This window comes from Micropterus dolomieu, linkage group LG22, assembly GCF_021292245.1.
Source record: "Micropterus dolomieu isolate WLL.071019.BEF.003 ecotype Adirondacks linkage group LG22, ASM2129224v1, whole genome shotgun sequence".
Lineage (NCBI taxonomy): Eukaryota > Metazoa > Chordata > Actinopteri > Centrarchiformes > Centrarchidae > Micropterus > Micropterus dolomieu.
Window position 1 is genome coordinate 8,715,868 of NC_060171.1, and position 22,062 is coordinate 8,737,929.

The 22,062-nt window shown below is 39.9% G+C and overlaps 3 protein-coding genes across 8 annotated transcripts in view; all 3 read left to right on the forward strand.

Annotated features, from left to right (window-relative positions):
• The window catches only part of snx1a (sorting nexin 1a), a 41,047-nt gene that overhangs the window by 9,437 nt on the left and 9,548 nt on the right, over window positions 1-22,062 (forward strand). The window lies entirely within an intron of this gene.
• On the forward strand, window positions 1,318-8,615 carry ttc29 (tetratricopeptide repeat domain 29). 4 transcript variants are annotated; one of them, XM_046037585.1, is made up of 13 exons: window positions 1,318-1,358; window positions 2,261-2,290; window positions 2,481-2,590; window positions 2,736-2,816; window positions 4,092-4,151; window positions 4,524-4,687; window positions 5,031-5,207; window positions 5,508-5,720; window positions 6,493-6,578; window positions 7,086-7,177; window positions 7,420-7,543; window positions 7,779-7,868; window positions 8,295-8,615. In XM_046037585.1, exons 3-13 carry the CDS (start codon window positions 2,499-2,501, stop codon window positions 8,460-8,462), a joined length of 1,347 nt encoding a protein of 448 aa, XP_045893541.1. In that variant the 5' UTR covers window positions 1,318-1,358; window positions 2,261-2,290; window positions 2,481-2,498; the 3' UTR covers window positions 8,463-8,615. The 4 variants fall into 4 exon arrangements, with proteins under 4 accessions (XP_045893541.1, XP_045893543.1, XP_045893544.1 ...); XM_046037587.1 differs by having other exon boundaries at window positions 2,739-2,816; XM_046037588.1 differs by lacking the exon at window positions 2,261-2,290 and having other exon boundaries at window positions 1,339-1,358; window positions 2,739-2,816.
• On the forward strand, window positions 8,337-21,645 carry slc10a7 (solute carrier family 10 member 7). The gene is made up of 12 exons (XM_046037589.1): window positions 8,337-8,473; window positions 10,624-10,828; window positions 15,181-15,263; window positions 15,381-15,517; window positions 17,098-17,173; window positions 17,337-17,375; window positions 17,487-17,522; window positions 19,174-19,257; window positions 19,370-19,535; window positions 20,298-20,349; window positions 20,893-20,966; window positions 21,456-21,645. The coding sequence occupies exons 2-12, from the start codon at window positions 10,729-10,731 to the stop codon at window positions 21,635-21,637; spliced, it is 1,029 nt and encodes a 342-aa protein (XP_045893545.1). The 5' UTR covers window positions 8,337-8,473; window positions 10,624-10,728; the 3' UTR covers window positions 21,638-21,645.

Genomic DNA, 22,062 nt, shown 5'->3' on the forward strand with positions numbered 1-22,062 from the left:
AAAGGTCATTGGTGACTTTAAGCAGGGCATTCTCAGTGCTGTGGTACTTCCTAAAACCAGAGTGAAACTTTTCAAATATTTTGTTATTTTCCAGTACAGTGAGCAGCTGTTTGGACACAATTCTTTCTAGAATCTTTGCAATAAAAGGCAGTTTTGAAATTGGTCTAAAATTTTGATAGAGGGAGGGATCTAAACCAGGTTTCTTTAAAAGTGGGTTCACGCAAGCCGTTTTAAAATAAATACAGGAAATCTTTGTCATGCAGATACAAAGGTGTTTTAATATTCAGCTTGTCTTTTACCATATTGTTAAATTCCAATGTGATGCTCTTTGTTATTGTTTTACCATATGTTTTGTTAAAGTCTCTTTACTTCTTCTTGCACACTGTGCCCATGCCAAAAAAACAAATGATGCTCATTGGACCACCCTGTGTGAATTTAGGCTGAATGATGAACTGTTTGTTCAGAACAGATGTTACGGAGGGCTTTACAGGAAGAAGAAGAGTGAGACGAAGACAATATGTAAAGCAAGGAGAAAAACGTGTGTAATCCACAAAGTAAATATTTAGCCAGTGTGCAAAATGCATCTGTTTTAAAACTATTTGACACCGCTGACTCTTTGGGAGAGGCGCTCACAGACATGAGGATCAACAATCTAGAAAATTCAACACAATTGCAATCAGGTAGCCTACTTGTTCATTCACATGTATAAACAAATAACAATATCAAAGTACATAAATATATATATGTACATATATAAGTATATACACAATATAAAATAACAGCATGAAATATAGGTACACTTTAATGTAACACATTTAACAAGAGAGACAGATACTGAGTAAAGAAGTGGTATTAGTCAGTCATAAATATCATATCAAAATTGATATTTATCTGCCAGACTTTGTAACTGGTTACAAATTAGGAGTTTCATTTTCATCAGAATATTTTGTCACCTTTGGCTCTGGTGTGCATTTCTCACTATTATAAGAATTTTTTCAATGGAGAAAATTATGAAGATTAATCCATAATGAAAGTCTGATACAAAATAGTTCAATAGTTCAATTTTCAGTGCAGAACTTTTAATGGAGTATTTTCACTGTGTGGTATTAGAACTTTTAAGTAAACGCTCTGCACAATAAAAAAGTACAACATTAATGAGGATTTAAAGATGTGGTTATTCGTTACTCTTTTTGTCTCTGTTGAGGTGGTAAAATAATCTTCAGTTATTTCTGAATGGAACCAGACAGCGGGGGAAAGTGAGCAGGATGTTAGTGTTGGAATGCGGCCCGCCGTGCGTCGCCACGGTGACGGCGAAAGCTGTACTGCAGGTCAGCGGTGAAAAGTTTGTGTTATCTGCGGTGAGTTTGTGTTGTTTTCAGGGTTTATTTTTACCTTTTTACTGTTTTATAAACACAGGTTTGTTACTACAGGTTTACTTTAAAATATAAGGTTTGTTAAATTAAGTGTAGAAAGTGAGGTTTTACAGTTATGATGTTAGTTAACTTAATGAAACATAGACTGCATGAGCTTTAGCCAAACTTTATATTTATGGGCCTCTGTTAAGCCCCGTGGATCCAGTATTGGGCCAGGAATATAAGATGTTTAGTAGAGGATGTTATCCCTAATTTGAAAAATAATGTATTAATCTAAGCACAGTTTTACAAAACAGTCCCAACTCAATGTTGATTAGTTGTCATGACAATCCACAGCAGGCTAGGCCCTCTAACCCAGGCTATCTCAAAGGTTAGGCTAGCAAAAAGTATTTTAACAGTGGTTTGACAAAACAATTCCCACTCAAGGTCCACCTACTGGTATTTTCCTTAGCTTTCCGCCATAATCAGACAGTCAATTTAATTAAATTAGGGTTGATTGGCATGGGTTTAGTTTAAACATGCTGCCAAAGCATAGTCACATATAAACAATAAAATATAAATAATAAGCAATAAAGTGATATTTGAAAAAAGAAGAAAAAACTAAAAACAAAATATATCTTACATTGATAATAGCCTATGTCTTGCTGTTTGACATGCAGTATCAAATTCTCCAGCCAAAGAAATTATTAAGATAACAAACTGTAAAAATAAAATCACAGTCTTTATTAATGGATGTAGTTTGCTCAGATGATAGATATAATTTAACAGTTTTAGCAGCCAGCAACCACAGACTGTAACAGAACAGTAGTTATTCTTTGAAATTAATAGAGTTGTTTGTAGCCCATCGTTTGCTGTTACATTTACTTTTATTTTATCTTATCTACCAGGACACTTTGATCATTCTACTGGAGCAGAAGGTGGGTTTGAGCAGCAAACAGTAGGACATAGCAATGAAAGACATATTCATATTACAAAAATACCATCTGTAACAGTGTTGCGGTAAAGTGATATGAGGAGGTTTAAAATGAATTACTGTATGAGATCATGAAGACAAGATTATTAGATTAGAGTTGTTGTGTCTGTCCTGCTGACATCTCTCTTCTTCAGTTTGACTGACAGGTGAAGATGAACGGGGTGGTAACACAGCGGCACATGGGGCCTTTTCTACCAGAAATTACTGCCCACAGCAACAAACAGAGGCGAAGTACTCAGTACAGGTAGAGTACAACTGCAGTACTCAGAATATGAGTGTTTCAAAACAAATAGGGTGTTTATTTATTTGTTCTGGTGATGTGGAAGATTATTCTACTGATGAGTGAGTACAAAAAAAAACTAAACGTGTGTGTGTGTGTCTGTGGTCAGCAGGATGAAGCAGAAGAAGGGGTCTCTCCAAACCGGATCACTATCAGACTCTCAGATCCTCTCCAAGACAGAGATTTCACTGTGAGTTCACCAGTTGGATTTTGGTGGCACATCAGATTTATTTTTCAACAAGAATTTATTGATTCTTTTGGTTTTCTTGTGTATTATTCTCCTACAGTTTGTCTCCATATTGCATTGTGTGTCCACAACACACTCAAACATCTAGACACCCGCTGTTCCACAGGCAGGATGCTAGCACTAAGTGATTGTCAGTTCTATGAATCAGGAGGATTTACCTCCACTGAGGTGACAGTAACAGATGTATGAGGTCTTTAATTCCTTTAACTACTGGCAGTCAAACTAAATGTAATTTGCCAGTAACGACCTGTGGATGTGACAGGGTGGTCCACTGGCTTTTTACTCTTGTTGGTTTTGACGACAAGTGAGAATGATAAAATTAGTGACCCCGTGTACTCTACGTGTGTACCTTTTTGTTGTTATTTTTATTTAGGCCTGTGCTGTACTTTGCTGTATTAATTATTCATTTACTGCTGCTAATCAGCCAAATTACTGTTCTGGTCTACTTTAAAGCTTTACTCTACTATGAAAATGTCCATGAATATGTAGAGTATTTGTATCAATAAGATAGTACTCTCATCTTTTCAAAACTGCCTTGTAAGAGTAATTTAGGTGCTCCCTTTCTTCAAACAATATAATACATTTTAAACACTTTTATGTTGGTCTAAATGATCAAAATAGTAAATTGGTTTTCATTTAGGCAGCATGCCTGGGTGTTTAAGGGTTCAAGTACTTTATTTTGATTCGATTTTCCAACACAATTTTAGTGGGAATGGTCATTTTTGCATTTCATTTTCACTTGAAAAATATAAAAATGATGATGATGTGATTTTTTTTCTGGGGTCTACACCAAACAAGCGTGTTCCCTTACGTCCAGAGAACATGATTTATACGCCAGGACGTCGCACCACAAATGCTTCATTTATAGGCTACTGGTATGTTGTGACAAGTTACAGCTTCTGCGATTTTGATATTCTACTTTTATTTACTTCGATCAATAGTTCAGCCCTGATTCAGTTTGAAACTGGACACAGGGTAACTACTTACTGAGCAGGAAACATTTACACCCTGACTGCCGCAGTAAGCTCACTAAAAAGAAAGGTTAGTCCGCTCTCTGCTGCTAAAAAGTAATAACTTACTGAGCACAGAGATCAAGTTTCACTTAGTGTCCTGTGTTTATTCCACACCGGAGCTCTGCTGTTCATCCAACATTCCTGTGTAACGTCTTGATCTTCCCCCCATGCTCCTTCAATGTCTCCTGTTCTCACATCTGTCCAGGTTCAGAAGCAGTCGAAAGCAGAACATCTGTGTGGAGATGCTTCAAGAAGGCTATCACAGGTATCTCCCTCTGCTGTCATTGTTTCAGTGGTCATCAAGTAGTGATGAGGAGTTACAAATAATACTTGATGAACCTGTTGACACATTAATTTCTATTTGTTTATTTATTTATTTATTCACCCGTTTACACACATTCATACATTGATGGCAGAGGCTACGGTGCCAACTGCTCATCAGAACTGACATTCACACACCGCCATCAGGAGCAATTTGGGGTTCAGTATTTTGCCCAAGCCGGGGGATTGAACGATCTTCAAATTAGCGGGCAACCTGCTCTACCTCCTGATAGCCACAGCTGCCCCTACAATTTGCTCTCTTCATTCTTCTTTCCGAAACATTGCTATAAAGATCTCTCTCCTGTCTCTCTCTGAGGTCGTTCTCTGAGCTGTTCGGACTGCTGAGCTCTGATCAGGATCGGAGGATTGCGGCTGAACCAGGTTCAGCTGTCAGGCTTCAGACTCCGCTGGACGAACAATGGGATAAACTGGAGACAATGAGATTGCACCTGTGCCAGGCCGAGCAGGCTGAAAGGATCGGTACACGCACACAAAATTTGTATGCAGAAAATAAGACATAAACACTCACACACTATGTGTGCGAACTGACTGAAATATGTCACTTTTCACTTAAATACATGCTGCCTGGTGTAAATAATGTGTGCTGAACAAAATCCCATCGCTCCTGATGAGGTTTAAATTAGTGGTCAGATTGGTGGATATGTACATCAGTGATGTTAACTGTAAATGTCAGGATTTTCTAAATGGAGTTTTGTTGTTCAAGATAGAATGATGCAGCATTGGGGCTACAGGATTCTCCTGTACAGTGTTTTATGTGTGTGTGTGTGTGTGTATGTGTGTGTGTGTGTGTGCGTGCGTGCAGGTTCCTGGTCGGTGGTGTGTGAACAGCGTCTGGTTTTGGGTCAGTACTTCTCGGCTCCGGAGGACCTCTGGCTCAGTTTTCATTTCTACCACAGCTGTGTAGACAGAAAGCAAGGAGGCTGTTCGAGACCAGCAACAGAGGCCCGGGCATGCATGGCTGAGCTCTACCTGCAACAAGGTGGACAGTGTTCACACTAACACACACACACACACACACACACAAATATAAACATAGGTGACAAATAAAGTAAGTAATCACCAACATAGAGTTTGTTGATGAGGTGTTTTTTCACCACAACAGCTTCAGTCATCCTTTCGTAGATTTCACAAGTCTCTGGATCTCTTCTGGAGGGATGAACACAGAAATATATAACAGTAGCATAAATACAAACTCACATTAATATGAACGGTGAAATAAAATTCAGTGAATCTAAATCGGACTGTTTCATGTCCCCTCTGTGGCCCCTCGGTCCTGCAGGTGAGCTGGAGCAGGCGAGGCAACAGGCAGAGCAGTGCATCAAGCAGGCAGAAGACGGCGGCTGGATAGACTCAGCCGGTCGGCCCCTGAGGCTCCTGGCCCGCCAAGCACTGTGGAGGATTTACAGCCGGCTGGCCGACGCTTCGCTGGATGCCAAAGACTACAACGAGGCCCTGAAGCTGCTCCACAAGGGCTACAGCACGGCTGCTGAGTGTAGGTAGACACTGTCTGTATCTGTGTGTCTGAAAATACACTGAATGCATACAAGATTTGGAAAGTAGGAGGCGCTGTGTGTGAAAGAGAGACAGACAGAGATCCATAAAATCTATTTAATCAGTAAGTTTTTAAATAGTTTATTCATCTTAAGAAGTACAAGAATTTTCTCAACCCAGAAAGGGGCATGTTATCCTTCAGTTTATCATAACAGGACTAAGAGTCCATGGCCATGCTAGATGCACTGCAAGGGAGCTGATGAGAAACAACCTTTCATTTCAATCTGCGTATACCCAGGGAAATGACAATAAAGCATGCTAACAGGATCACAATGTCAATGCTAACATGCTGATATAAGCAGATGTAATGTTTACTATGTTCAACAGTAGTTGAGTGTGTTAGCATGCTAACGTTTGCTAATTAGCACTAAACACAAAGGTTTATTAACTGATATAAAACAAAGTACAAATTAACATTTAACTATATGAAATGTTAAAGGGATTATCACTCAACCTAATTTTATGGAAATCCACCAAATAGTTGCGAGAATTTTTAGTCTGGACCAAAGTGATGGGCCGACCGTTGAACACTGCCATTCCTAAAAATATAAAATCAACAAAATCTAAGATCCATGGATTCTGCTGGACGATATATAATATGGCATGTGAATACAGGTACGAGATGTTGCTTTGACCAACCCATTGTTAGAGTACATGTAATGTATGGTGGCAATAGAGCAGGAGAGCTGTGAAGTCACTGATGTCTGTTTCAGCTGAAGACAAACAGATCGAAGGGGAGGCCTCCTATCGACTGGGACTGACCTATCAGAATGCAGGACACCATGACACAGCCAAACAGGTGTGTGTGTGTGTGTGTGTGTGTGTGTGTGTAAAGCTTTAGTATAAATGCCATGAAATCCCTTAAAAAGACCAAAGTCAACAATGCATTGGTTCGTCTCTCAAAACGTTTTGACTTCCTGTCTGTGGTACTCAGCTTGAAGCTCATTGATCCCTACTAGAAATGTAGATCTTTCAAAACAGCTAATATCTAGTTTCATTTAAAAAAGGTTCAGTAGTTTCTTAATACAGTTGCTCACGTTCATTTTTATCAATCAAACATGAGGAAATAGTGCATTTGTTGGGGAGTATTAATCCAAAGTTGGTGCTCTGGTGAGTATTTGGAGCAGAAGGATGATTTATGCGGGATTGAGTCCAAATAAACTCATGCATTTATTGTCGATTTTGGTCTTTTCATGGGATTTGTTGACAAAAAAATATAGAATATCACCACCGGACCCTTTAAGAGCTATAATGTCTCACTCGGTGATACAATTGTGCGTGTGTCTGTGCACGTTTGTGTTTCCAGTTTTTCAACACTTGCATTCAGATATATGGCACACTGCAGGATGAAGACAAACTGGGAAGGTCCTACATGGCTATGGCCAAGTCTTTAGAGAGGTAGACACACACACACACACACACATTATCTCTTCAACTTCATACATCACATCTGTGTCCTTTGTGTGTAAGGTTATTAAGATCTGGGTCTGCATAAGTTTCAACATCCATGAATCTGTCAGAGCCTGCTTGCTAAACACATGTTTATATTGTGTGTGTGTCTGTGTGTGTGTGCGTGTGCGTGCGTGTGCGTGTGCGTGTGTGCGTGCGTGCGTGCGTGCGTGTGTGTGTGTGTGTGTCAGTGAGGGAAACATAGATGAGACAGTCCAGTGTCTGAACAAGTTAGCTGACATCTCCCGTAACAACGGACTGCAGAACAACCTGGTGGACGCCTACCTGTATCTGGGAAATATCTACTATACGATGGTGACACACGCACACACACATATCCCAATTAGCATGATGATTCCCTCCTTTTTTGACAATTACTGATTATCAAATCACCTATGCAGATTTGATTAGAATTATTGAGTGACAAACTTCACAAGACATCCTGTAGAAATTATTACAAATGTAACATCCCAAATACAAAATTGTTCTTGGGTTTTTGGTTTTATTTTTTTACCAAGCTCTCTCTCTCTCTCTCTCTGTGTGTTTGTAGGGTCAGTATGAGAGAGCTTGTGAGTACTTCCTGCAGGGTTATGAAGTTGCCTGCGACCTGGAGGATGTGGCTCTGCTGCAGAAAGCACAGGTAAAAAATGTTTCTGCAATTGTTGTGGGGCTTTGTGTAACACATTTTAAATAATTCAAGAGTGGAGAGAAGTACAGAGCTCATTAAACCTGGATACAATGCACTGAACAACAGTTGAAGAGGAATAAAAGAAGGCCAACCTCACCCTTTTTCACTGAAGACGTTTTAACACCTTCATTCCTGCACTTTTCACAGTAAGAACAGGTGTAAATAATTAAATGAAGGACGTCTGACTGGATGACTTGCTGGGATACTTGATTAAATTGTTATCAGTAAAACAGCATATTCCTTCAATTTCAAAACGTGACATTAGTATAATGAACAGTGACAGAAAGAAACTACACTCATCTTCCATGTCAGAGTTTATCCAACATCTCCCACCCAACAACCTTCACATGCTGCTTTGTCTGTCTGTGGCTCTGTCAGGTGTTGGTGGCCAGTGCTCGCGCTCACTCCCTCATCAGGAAATACAGCGCTGACGTGGTGTCGGCCACGCCTACCGCCGTGCGCCGCCTCTTGGCCTGGAAAGAGACCAGAGGACGTCAGGAAATCAGCACAGACTCAACAGATAATACTGCTGCTGTCTGGTACTAACTCATCACCAGGTAATGATAATGGTGGATACAGATGCTCTATAAAAAGGAAAGCTTGGTGTAGGAATGTAGGGAAACACACCTTCAGCCTTTCATGCATTGTTAGCATCGACTGGCATTTTACAATAAATAAACAGAAAAAGTAGTACATACAGTCCTGACATTTCTGTTTCAACATTTACACACTGCAGACAGAACAAACAAATCCAACTCTGTTTAATAATCTGTTTAAACACTTTTCAACTGCTGGCTTTTCCTGCGTCACCATGAGTTGGTGTTGAGTGAAATGTCTCAACAACTATTGGATGGATTCCCCCAGAGGATGAATTGCAAAAACTTTGGTGATTCTCTGACTTTCATCTAGTGCCATCATCAGGACAAATGTTTAATTTGTCCAAGACTATGGTTTATGACCAAAATACTTATCAGTCACCATCAGTATCAGCTGTACCTGTGCTAATTAGAAAATTTTAGCAGTGAACTTTGTTGATGTTAGCATTTAGCTCTATTTGTTACCATTAAGTTAAAGGGTGACAGGAAATATTGGGGGGTGGGGCATGGCAGCAAAGGTCTCCAGCGACACTCGAACCAGGGACATGGTGATTACATGGTCAGCGGTGAAGACCTTTTGGCCCCCAAGACAGCCTGTGAACATTTTGCCAGCGGCTACTTGACAACTTGGAAGTGTGACATGTCAGACTTTCTCCTAGACGCATGAAGGCAGCATAATAGTTACCACAGCTGCAAAAAACAAACATGACGTAATGGTGGAAATTGCAGATTCCCTAATCAGCTGTCTGGTTTGAGCGTGCTCTGTCCTGTTTTTGTGGCAATTAGCAAATAAACAGACAGTAAACAAACATAATCATCTCATTAGAACTCTGCATGTTTCTAATCATGTGGACAGCAGCGGAGGCGGTTAGTCCTTTCTATACATCAGAGGTTTCTGAGCAGAGGAAATAACGAAGAGGAGGAGGATGAAGGGCAAAATGTCACCATATACAAAACCCTCCATCTCAGCCAGAAAAGGCCGTGATGCTGAACTTGAATAGTTTGTTACTCTAGAAGTCTTTGTAGATGCTAAGCTTGAAACAGAGGCCAGTTTGATAGTTTGTAGAGAAATTCTGAATAATTATTTGAATGCTATCTAAACTTGTTATACAATATTTTTTCAGAAAAGCATCTGTCATACTTTTTTCACATTTAAAATTTTAATTTGTGAACAGTTTTATATTGTTTATAGGCAGTGATTATTTACTGTTTTACAGAATAAAAATGTTTTTGAATAAAATATAATCTGTGATGTTGTTATTGGTTGTATTTAAAACTGCTGTTTGTAATTAAAAAATAATACGCCAATAATTGTTAAAATTCTTTTGATTTACACTATTATTATTATTGTTATTTATATATATAACTAATTCAACTTGTTCATCACTTGTTCAACTTGTTATTATTTTTATAAAACAGACCCAATTGTATTTTGGTTTAACTCATCATAAAGTTATTGGTAATAATCAGTCTTGTACCTAATATTTTATTTAATTATTAACTCCTCCTTTGTTTAGTTTTTTTTATTTATTACCAACCCTATTTAATTTCTATCCCAACTATCACTGTGGCTATCTACTTGATATAAACTTTTTTTTCAATTTACATTTTTATTTATTTTTATATATAGTTTTTTATTATGATTATGGTTTGCTAACTTTTTCATATTTCATTAGATATTTGACATTTAAAAAAAAATAAATTGTATTTTACAAAACTTTATTTACTAGTTAAAGTTTGTTTACAGAATTAAGATAGTTGTAAAAAAAATATAGCAGTATTTAGTTATCATTAAATAGTTTGAAAATTGCTAAAATTACTTTATATATTTATGATTTTATTATTTCTCTTTTTAAAACATACTTTTAAAACATGGTATGTCTTTACATGACCTGAGCTATATAATGCAATACTTTATTCATTTATGTCATACTTGTACTGGATAAGTTACTTTTACCTGTAACCATAGACTGTGTATAAGAAGCCTGTAACACGGTAATTTAAAAAAGCAACAAAAAACAAACATGCGATTCTCTTTCAGTCTTTACGGTCTTTCTGTGTCCCACGTGTCCGGAAGTGGCTCCGCTTGCTGTGCTTCTGTTTTCTGACAGAAACACCTCCAGAGAAGAAACTGAAGAGTTGTTACGACTTCTGTTCCCGGTGGCTGTGACAGACGGGGGCCGGCGGGGTGATCCGGTGAACCCCGGGGCTGAAACATGGGCCTCTTGTCGAGGATACGGAAGGAGTGGTTCATCATCGGGATAGTGCTGGTCATCTTATCGGCCAAACTGCAACCCAGCGTCGGTGTCAGAGGAGGTGAGTGAATCGGAGTCACTTTACCTCCAGCTCTTAACCTCCAGTAAAGTTCACTACAGTCTTTGAAAATAACTGCTGTCTGTAAATACAACTGTCTTACAAACAGTGTGTTGTATTAACTAGCAGGTGGCTGCTTGTGGCACGTTGGTGGCAGACTATTGTTGGTTTATTGGTCACACATGATCTCGATGAGAAATAAATTTAACATGTAATTAACCGTCAGGAGTCACTGGAGAAATCAGCATCGGATTTTTTCACCAGCCAGCATTTTAATTTTAATGAACTGCCAACTTTTAAACTTGGGTTAACTGTTTCGCGTCGCGTCAAACTGTAGGAATAACAAGAATATTATTGCACAATGTTAAATTTCTATTTAAATACGTTTCACTTCGTGTACATGATATACGCCGAGATAAAGGTGGTATGTTATTGATAATGTTAACATTAAAATGTAAAGTATAATAAATGGGTATATTTGTTAAAACGGATGGTTACTGTAAATGTCGCGGTTTTCTGCATGGAGTTTCGTTTGTCAGGTTAGAACAGCAGTGCGGGTAGAAGGCGCTCTCTCATAGTGCCTCCTCTGTGTGTGGCGGCTTCCTCGTTACCTGGCACGGCAGTGACACGTTGCATTACCAGAAGTAATGAAAACACACACACACCTCGGTTGTCACTCACCGCTCCCTTGGGTATCTTATGTCATTTGCTTACACCGTATCTTTTTATTTAGGCTACTCTCTGTGGATTATGTCAGGTGTGCGTTCAAGAAACCTGGTTTAATTAACTGACACTGAGCTCTGAGTTGATGAATCCTGAAATGGAAAACTCCGGAACACCTGATCGCGGCCAGAGATCCGATACTATGATTGGCTTTGGCAACAGGTAAATACAAGCCACAGCCTCCATTTTAATCCAGTGGACGTTGAGATATTAATGCATGTAGCCTATATGCAGGCTGTGCACGTCCATCTTTAAAGAAAGGACCTCAGTCAGAGCAGGGCAACGTGTCAAAAAGTTAACACAACAAAGTGTTATTCAGTGTTAATAAATTCATTATTTACCAGACTAACATTGACATAATGTGTGAGAAAGTGGTGGAATCTGACTGTGTATTTGCCGACAGTGCATTTTTAATATATTTGTTCAGCTTTATCTGATCGGGATGAAATACAGGGGAGTTTAAAACTCTCTCTATATATACACATACACAGAGACATGACTGTTGGCTCACAGTCTGATCCAGTTAAGTTAAAATACAGTAGATTTAAACGTGTATTTTGGATCTTGGCTCAACAACATTCAGTAGATTTTATTTCAGCTACTTATGTAGTAAATTTAAACAAAGTCTCTTAAATCCTGTTAAAACAAAACACCTTTTTAAAAACAACTCACTTTCTAACACCATCCTGCTCACTCAGATTATCATTAATATAATCTCCAATATGATATGAATTATGTTCCATCAGTGGGACCAGTCACATCATGAGTGATAGAGATAATTATTCATTGATTCAAGTTTAAGTTACTTATATTTCTGGAACGGAAAACTAGAGTTTCCCTTCTTCTCAGGGTTAAGTAACTTTCCACTAAACCCACTAGACCCACCTGAAACAGCCTCAGTAGTTCTGGTTTGTGACCATAACTGTTGACATGAGTGGAATTTAAGTTTATGATACAGATTTTATCAGTTGTAATTTCACTAAGTTGTCTTATCTCTGAGGCTGTGAGAGACAGCAGAGGTCAGCTCAGTCACACCTCCATATCTTGTCCTGTAGATTAGATAAAGTCCTGTGCTGCTACTGTTGGGATGCTGCCTTCAGGTGCTCCTCATAAACTCCGGCATCAAACACCAGAAGTTGTAGCCAAGAGCTTTTGTTCAGAAATAAACAGAACGCATATATAAAACTACTTCTTTGTTGCTGCGACACAGAGTGAGTCTATGTACAAGTGACACAGTCTGTGATTTCTGATTATTATTAACATTTTATTAAATTAAGACTATTACTTTTAGTGCCAAAATACATTTGGCATTATATCTCCATTTTTATGGGAATAATTTTTTTAAATATATTTATAGGTTTTCTAACCAAAATGTCACCAATGTTTTGCATGTTTTAAAATTTATTATTATTATTTTATTTATTATTATTTATTTAGTTTGACAAGGTAACTTTTAAGAGTCCTCTTACAAGTATTTTCCCCTTTAGCTTTCAACTGCATCTCACGGTCTTCCTCAGTACTGATTAGTTGACATGGAGATTTTAAAGGAATATATAATCACTAAAAAACAAGGATTGACCCAATGGAATGAACATTGTCCCATATTACACCTTTGGATGTCTATGATAATTTAAAAATATAATAACCACCATGTCTAAATTATCTAGCTTAAAGTAAAGTGTCAAAATAGAAACCTAATTACTGGCAAGGCTACATGCTCTCCTCTCCTTCAAATGTCGCTGTCATGAAACAACCCTCACACAACACATTTGTCCGAATAAACACTAAAAGTTAATATAATTTATTTCAGTAGAGGTCCCAGCCACCCCAAGACATGATAACAAAAACTAAAACTGTCTGTTCTACGTTTCAGAGTTACAGAAAATGTGAAATATGGATTTAGTTAGAGTCGGTATGGCACATTATACAAGTAGGACCCACTTCTAAAAACTCTAAATAGATTCTGAGTATCTCACATCATCTAGAGGCCCAGAAGTGTGTGTGGTTGTCAGAGCGTTAGTGGTGGAGGATTTCACTTTCTGGTTCTGCCTTTTCTTTTAAAAGGCCCTGTGGAGGTCTTTTTCTAGTTGCCCACACAGCTCTTGTTTTGTGAGGTGAGTGTCGGGCCTGTCCATGGCAGTTTGTGGCGGGTGATGGTGGTGGCTTACCTTCAACCAGCATACAAAGGACATTCAGAAAAGGAGCCAGCAAAGACTATCAGCAATCCCTAAACTCAAAGGACTCTGTCATCCCCCCAGCTACTTCTACTGTAGTATATTGTTCAACCCATCCTGCTCTGTTGCTCCACCTGTGTCTTCAGCACGCTTTCTGTTACAAACCTGATCAAATTGACACGATTAACCAACACTGCCCCCAGAATAATACGTCTGCCCACGCCCAGCCGCTCAGAACTCAGTTGTTGGGCCGTCACATGCTTTTCGAGTACAAGAGTGCAGTGCACACACTAAATCGCTGGAAGAGTACCTTCACTTTATTAGCTTGACTTGTGATAGTGTAAAAATCAGGCCCTACCTCACTCAGTATGCCACCCTGCACCCGGTACAGGCCATGGTTATCTCTCACCTAGCAGGTCATCCAGCTTGTGCGGTGAAACCCTTACAAATGGTTCAGAACGCAGCAGCGCGTCTGGTTTCTGATCATCCAAAAAGGACTCATGTCACTCCATTGCTCAGTGACTGAGCAATGGAGTGACATGACTCCACTGGCTCCCCGTGGCCTCCAGAATTAAATTCAAGCCACTACTGCTGCATACAGAGTGACTACTGGGTCTGCACCCATCTACCTAAACTCCATAATACAAGTTTACGTTCCTTCTTGGCCGCTACGCTCCTCCAACGAACGCCGCCTGGCTCATCTGTGACACCACGATGGTGGAATGAGCCACCACACGCCATTAAAAGAAGCTCTTGAAAACTCATCTCTTCCGAGAACACTTTCTCTTATAACACCCCTAACCTCAAACATGCGCTTTCTGTGCTCTTCTTCTTCTGTCCCCTACAATTATCTTGAATTGATTGCACTTCTGAGTAACTTCTCTCACTTGGTATTTACCCCATTGATGCCGTATGTGCTATTAGCTCTTACTATTTATTGCTGCCCTTACTAATATGTATTGTCAGTTGTAGATCTCTTACTATATTGATGCTTTATTGATGCTTGTATGTTGTTTGTTGCTTTGAATAAAAGCGTCTGCCAAATGAGTAAATGTAAATTTGTTAACATCTGGTACGCCTTAATAAAGGCATCCAGGATGCTCTGCAGATCTGACTCAGAGTGAGCGATAAGTATGTTGTCATCTTAGTGCTGGGCAATAAAATAATGATGATAATGACAATTAAAGCAATATAATTTTTAATAGATGTTCAATATATCGTCAATAAATGTTTGATTTAATTATTTTGTTGAAGAAAAGGGAAAGAAAGAAAAAAGATTTTATCATAATTGTTTTGAATGTTCTACCTTAGATTTGTGAAGCGATCCAGTGTTTGTCATCAAAATCAGGCTTTAAACATTTCTCTCTCTCTCTCTCTCTCTCTCTCTCTCTCTCTCTCTCTCTCTCTCTCTCTCTCTCTCTCTCTCTCTCTCTCTCTCTCTCTCTCTCTCTCTCTCAGGTCCATTAAAGCCAGAGATCACCATCGCGTACGTTGCCGTCTCGCTCATCTTCTTCAACAGCGGCCTGTCACTGAAAACAGAGGTAAAAAAAATCTGACACTTATGTCTTGTTATATAACGTGATGGATGCAGTTGCTGTTGGGAAAAAGATTCATGTGAGTAATAAAAGTCTGATAGAAGTTTCTGCTTCTCTCTGCAGGAGTTGACCAGCGCGCTGCTTCATGTTCGACTTCACCTGTTTGTTCAGTCCTTCACATTGATCTTCTTCCCACTGGCCGTCTGGCTGCTGCTCAAAGTGCTCGCACTGACTGCCATCGACCAATGGTTGCTCAAAGGGTAGGAAGAGAGAGAGAGTGAGAGAGAGAGAGAGTATTTATTTAGGTCCATGCCTGACTTTACCTGAAGGGCGAGTTATGTACGGACACAAGGACCCACATTCACTGCTACCACAGGCGATGGTGTGTGTGTGTGTTGAACAGACCTCCTGTGTGCCTCTTAAAATTAAAACTGTCTGAACTGAGTGAAAAGAGATAAAAAAATAAAAATAAAAAACAAGGCTGGTCATGGGCCAGTGGATAACATGCATGCTTTGGTGTGGGAGACCCGGCTTCAACTCCCCACTGTGACCCACCAATGTGTCCCTGAGCAATACACTTAACCCCTAGTTGCTCCAGAGGCGTGCGACCTCTGACATAAATAGCAATTGAAAGTCGCTTTGGATAAAAGTGTCAGCTAACTGAATAAATGTAAATGTAAATTTATCTGAAACTCAAATAGTCAAGTTTTCATTAAAAGCAGCTTTTTGTCTTTTGGTGTAATTGCACTCCACACCACATGGGGGCGCCACAAAATCAAACATTAACTATGAGACAGGAGCAAACACCAGGTGTGCTTTCCATTCAGCTAATTATGCTTCTTCCCGCCCTCACTCCTCTGGCCTTCAGCCTAAATTGGTTGCAGCTTGTCATAATCACTAATAGTCCAATCCCTTAAAGAGAAACTTCTACATTCTTCAACCTGGACCTTTTTTTCCCCATGTTTTTGTCCATGTGACTGATAGGGACAACTATTTTTTTATGTCCAGTATTGAGCGAGGTCAGTGAAACAGACCTACAATGTAATTCTTCCAGGGCAATTGCGCCCTGTCAAAGTACGTCCACTAAAGTGCTTGTTTTTGCCACTGACAGGCTCAGTTTGTTATTATACTGCAATTATTATGGAAAGGATCCCATCAGAGATGGACCTTTTAACAAGTAAGATCCTTTTTGTTTAACCACAAACAGCCGTTATAAAGCCGCCAGACTCCACTGCATGAATACAGTCATTTTACCTTGCTGATCTTTGTTCTGTTTGGTGATCTGTGAGGTAAAAATTACTGACATTGCCGTCCATAGAACCGTGCTGCTAGCGTGGCAGTTGTTATTAATTCTACAGTATCCACCCTGAGCCTGAAAAGTACCAGACTGCACCTGTGGTCTTTCATAAACTAACTGCAGATTGTATTTACAGTGTTTATAACTCCCTCACCTCCTGTTGTTTCAGTAATAAAGAGATTCTAATGATCTAATCTAGTCGTGTTTTCATCAACGTTTTTATGCGCATATTGAAGCATCTCATTAGAAAAGGTTGATGGAAACTGGAAAATTTGAAGAAACTTCAGTTCACCCCTCCAAAACTTACACACGCTTGAGCAGGAGTTAATGCGCTAAATGGGTTTATTATTACGTTTGCAAAAGGAGAGCACCCACATGTGTGTCAGCAGACCCTGACCTCTGACCTTTTGAAGGAAGGCAGGGGAAGGAACATTTTCTGAACTGTAGAAAAAGATGATGATGATGATTCTTGTCCTTCGTTCTCTTCACTGCACCCCCCCACCGCCTCATCCTCCTCTTCATCCTGTTGCTGTGGTTGCCTAGGTTACAGACGGTGAGCTGCATGCCCCCTCCGGTCTCCTCGGCTGTAATTCTCACCAAGGCTGTCGGAGGCAACGAGGTAACACACACACACACACACACAGACACACGTAAGCAGGTCATTATCCTCCAGTGTTTGACAAATGGCGTAATACTGGAAAGGAATAAGCAGTGTGTTGGTATGTTCTCTGTGTGTGTGTGTGTGTGTGTGTGTGTGTGTGTGTGTGTGTGTGTGCCTCCAGGCTGCTGCCATCTTCAACTCAGCGTTTGGAAGCTTCCTGGTAAGATCTCATGAAACTGGAGTTTTCCTTTAAATGAGTGCAGCAGTAATGAATCATCAGCGTGAGCTCTGTGGGGAGCTGAAGCTGTAATCGTGTCTTTCTGTCCTGCAGGGAATCATTGTGACTCCAGCGCTGCTGCTGCTGTTTGTGAGTCACACCCGCTGAGTTTAATACACTTTGTTTTTACAAATGAATACACACAGAAACCGTGAGACCATAAACATAATTTTTCTTTACTTTAAAGCAGAAGTTGTTTGACATTTTGAGAAATACACTTATTCGCTTTCTTGCTGAGAGTTGGATGAGAAGGCTGGTTCCACTCTCGTCTCTGTACAGTAAAAATGAAGCTGCAGTCTGGAAGAGCTTAGCTTAGCTCAGAGGGTTTTCAGTCTGAGACTGTGGGCCTCCCTTCAAACAAAATGTTTGTAAAAAGGTTCCCCACGTCACACTACATTAGTTCACCTGCGTGGTTTTGCTCATTTCCTGGATCCCCATGAGATCATGATGATGATGTTTGATCCCATAGACACTCAGCAGTTGAGCCAAGATAACCTAATATTGCTGTTTGATGTAACTTCAGACTACACCTATATTTAAAAAAGGTCTGTCCTAAGGCATTTATTAGTTTCTGACTCTGGAAAAGTGGGAAAGACTGTAAACTGTCCCAAAACCACTGTAACCATGAAGTAATCAAATTACACATGTAGGCAATTCTGTGTGATCTGCTTTTGATAACTAATTTAATAACAAATGTAATACTTTTTCATTTACTGAGCCTCCCCTGAAACTGTTTCCCCTCCCACTTTGAAAACTTCTGGCTTCGTTTAATCTGTATTAAAACCAACATGTGAAAACAGCAATTCATGTTTTACAAGGGATCATGTGCCGGACTGCTTCTTGGCTGGGAGGGACATTACAGTAAATCACAGAATATATAGTCCCAGTATAAAACAGTGAAGTAAAGTTTGTTGTAGTTTTTTTTACACTTCACACTTTTTTTTTGTAAGATAACCAGCTGCTGCGTTTACATTTATTCCTTTAGCTGACGCTTTTATCCAAAGCGACTTACAATTGCTATACATGTCAGAGGTCGCACGCCTCTTGAGAAACGAGGGGTTAAGTGTCTTGCTCAGGGACACAATGGTGGATGGGTCACAGTGGGGGATTGAACCTGGGTCTCTGCACCAAAGGCAGGCATCTTATCCATTGCACCAACCCCTCTATTGATCATACAGGTAAGACAGTGGCATCAATGTCCTCATCTAACTCTCTGCCACAAAGTGATTAAGCATATTTCCTAACATGTCAAACTTTTGCTTTAAACCTGCATTAATTGACGTGTTGGCCATTTGGGGGCAGCGCAACAAATTGAAGCTTTAGTCTGCTAAGTTACCTCATAAGGTTTTCTGGTTATGTGTAACTCCAGAAACAGTATCTCACAAAAGTGAGTACACCCCTCACATTTTTGTAAATATGTTTTTTGTGACAACACTGAAGAAATGACACTTTGTTACAATGTAAAGTAGTGAGTGTACAGCTTGTATAACAGCGTAAAGTTGCTGTCCCTTCAAAATAACACATCATACAGTCATTAATGTCGAAACTGCTGGCAACAAAAGTGAGTGTAGCAAAGTGTCATTTCTTCAGTGTTGTCACATGAAAAGATATAATCAAATACTTAAAACATGTGAGGGGTGTAGTCACTTTTGTGAGATACTGTAAATAAATACATGTAAATAATGTGACTATGTATGTTTGGTTGGCCTCATTTTATCTTCTCCTGTTTCTCCTCCTCCAGCTGGGCTCTTCATCCTCCGTTCCCTTCTCCTCCATCTTCTCTCAGCTCTTCATGACTGTGGTGGTTCCTCTGATCCTGGGTCAGGTAGGGGGGTGTGTGTGTGCGTGTGTGTGTGTGGGTGGGGTACAGAAATGGTTAAATATGTATGAATCTTTGCAGAGTTGTAAATCTCTATTCGGGGTGGGTGTGTGTGCAGGTGTGTCGTGGTTTCGTCAGGGAGTATCTGGAGAGGCGAAAGCCTCCGTTTGGCGCCGTCAGCAGCGCCGTCCTCCTCATGATCATCTACACCACTTTCTGTGACACCTTCAGTAACCCCAACATTGAGCTGGACCCCACCAGTCTGCTGCTGGTCGTCCTCATCAGTGAGTACCCTCAAAGATGTGTTGGTTAAAGGGTTGCTGGTGCCTGAGTTGAAATCCACTTTCTATTAAAAGAAAATTCAACAGTCATGTGACATGCGCAGTGACCTGGAGGGCAAAACAACAGACCAAAGTAGAGGCTCACACCGTACTCCCCAGTAGAGACGTCGTAAAAGCCGTTAAATTTTATTTGGGTCACTTCTCAGCTCAAGAAAAAGATACACCCGCTGCCACATTTCCACCGTTGAAGGGAGCATTTTCCTTGTAATGTGACGTCACGTGAAAACTATGAATAGGAAATCTGCTTACTCTATTTCTTGCCGAGATTATCGATACCACTTTAATGTCTGTACAGTAAGTACAAAGCTACAATCAGCTGCCGGCTAACTTAGCTTAGCACAAAGACCGGAAACAAGGGGAATCAGCTAGCCTGGCTCTGTGTAAAGGTAACAAACTCGGCTCAATAATTAACATGTTAAATCTAGTTTGTTTAATACTTACTAAATTAAAAAATATTATTACTCTTTTGTTGGTGTGATGGTGTTCAGATGAACTAGAAAACAAATGAACAAAGAAACAGCAAAGTATAACTGTTAGCTGACCTACAAAAAAATACAACAATGGTATTATAAAAGGTTTAAAACAAACTAAATTACACCCGTCTAAGTCCAGGTATAATAAACAAAATGACACATTATAATGCAAACAGAGGGGATTATTGTTTACCATTAAATTGAAGTTTGTCTCCCTTGTTGTTCACTGCAGTTTTCTCCATCCAGCTCAGCTTCATGCTGCTCACGTTTGCCTTTTCCACCAGGTGAGGCTCCTTCTCCTCCTCCTCTTCCTCTGTTATTCTTGCTCTCCTCCTCTTTTACGTTACTTACAATTCATATGGGTTGCAGCAAAGTGGTGTAACAGCCATAACATATTTTTTGCTGTCAAACAATGTAATGAGAACATCCAAATCTGATCAGTTGTGTTGTTTTTATTAATCCAACAAAACGAAAAAGCAAAACACTGCCTCGTGAGCAGAAATACTATTGCTTCAAGTTTTTCTAATGCAGTGCGTATACTGAATACAAATACTAAAATGAAGAAGTAACAGTAGAACTATTTGAAAAGTAGTAGTCTATATGGAGTTTATGTGCAGAAACAGTAAGAGTGGAAATAGGAAGTTTACAGCTGTCAGTGTGATGTGCAAAAGTGTCTCACATTAAGATCAACAAGTGTAAAGATGGCTGCATATATACAGATAGCAAGTTTATACACAAGCACAGCAATAAATCAGAGTTCAGAGGAGTGTGAAAATGATCCAGAGAGTGATGGATTAAGGTTTTCATTTCCATTTTTGTTTCTGTAGGTCGGGTTCAGGATTCAGCCCTGCAGACACAGTCGCCATTGTATTCTGCTCCACTCACAAGTCTCTCACTTTGGGTAGGTATACACACACACACACACGCGCACACACGCGCACACACGCGCACACACACGCGCGCACACACACGCGCGCACACACACGCACACACACACACACACACACACACACACACACACACACACACACACACACACACACATTGGACTTGTAAGTAACTAAGTAAAATTTTGATCCAATAGCATTCTGATTGATGTGTGTTTTTCTGATCCAGATAAGATATTTAGAAACAAACTGCATGTTAAAGGGGACCACCAAAGTCTTTCTCCAATATCAAATGATGCCGCTTGAGTCGGCATCATTTGGAGATGAAGAATTTAAGTTTGGAAATGAAAAAAACAAGTTAGAAAGAAGCAAGCTTACCAGATCTCTGTAGACTGCTGTTCATCTCTGCTGCAGGCTAGAGATACAGGCACATTATGACAAGGAAGAAGAATGTTTGGAATAAAAACGACAATATTCAAATATTTAGTTCTCTCTCCCCCCAGGTATCCCCATGCTTAAGATTGTGTTTGAGGGCTACGAGCATCTCTCTCTGATCTCAGTTCCTCTGTTGATCTACCATCCGGCTCAGATCCTGCTCGGCTCCGTCCTTGTACCAACCATACGCAGCTGGATGACCACCCGGCAGAAGGTGAACTACACACAGACACTAGTTCACAGGCACTAGTTCACACACACTGCCACTTTATCACACGCACATTAACACTAGTTCACACACAGACACTGGATCACACACACACAAACACTAGTTCACACACTCACACACACATACACAAAAGCCAGTTCACATACACAGACAGACACACTAGTATATACACACACACACACACAAGTATATACACACACACACACACACAAGTATATACACACACACACACACACACAAGTATATACACACACACACACACACACAAGTATATACACACACAAGTATATACACACACACACACAAGTATATACACACACACACACACACACAAGTATATACACACACACACACACACAAGTATATACACACACACACACACACAAGTGTATATACACACACACACACACACACAAGTGTATATACACACACACACACACACACAA

Coding starts and splice junctions, on each gene's coding strand:
- ttc29 (XM_046037585.1), top strand. CDS start 2,499: ATGAACGGGGTGGTAACACAGCGGCACATGGGGCCTTTTCTACCAGAA. Junction 6,579..7,085: donor ACCATGACACAGCCAAACAG/GTGTGTGTGTGT, acceptor TTGTGTTTCCAG/TTTTTCAACACTTGCATTCA. Junction 7,544..7,778: donor GAAATATCTACTATACGATG/GTGACACACGCA, acceptor GTGTGTTTGTAG/GGTCAGTATGAGAGAGCTTG.
- slc10a7 (XM_046037589.1), top strand. CDS start 10,729: ATGGGCCTCTTGTCGAGGATACGGAAGGAGTGGTTCATCATCGGGATA. Junction 17,174..17,336: donor AGGCTGTCGGAGGCAACGAG/GTAACACACACA, acceptor GTGTGCCTCCAG/GCTGCTGCCATCTTCAACTC. Junction 20,967..21,455: donor TCACAAGTCTCTCACTTTGG/GTAGGTATACAC, acceptor CTCTCCCCCCAG/GTATCCCCATGCTTAAGATT.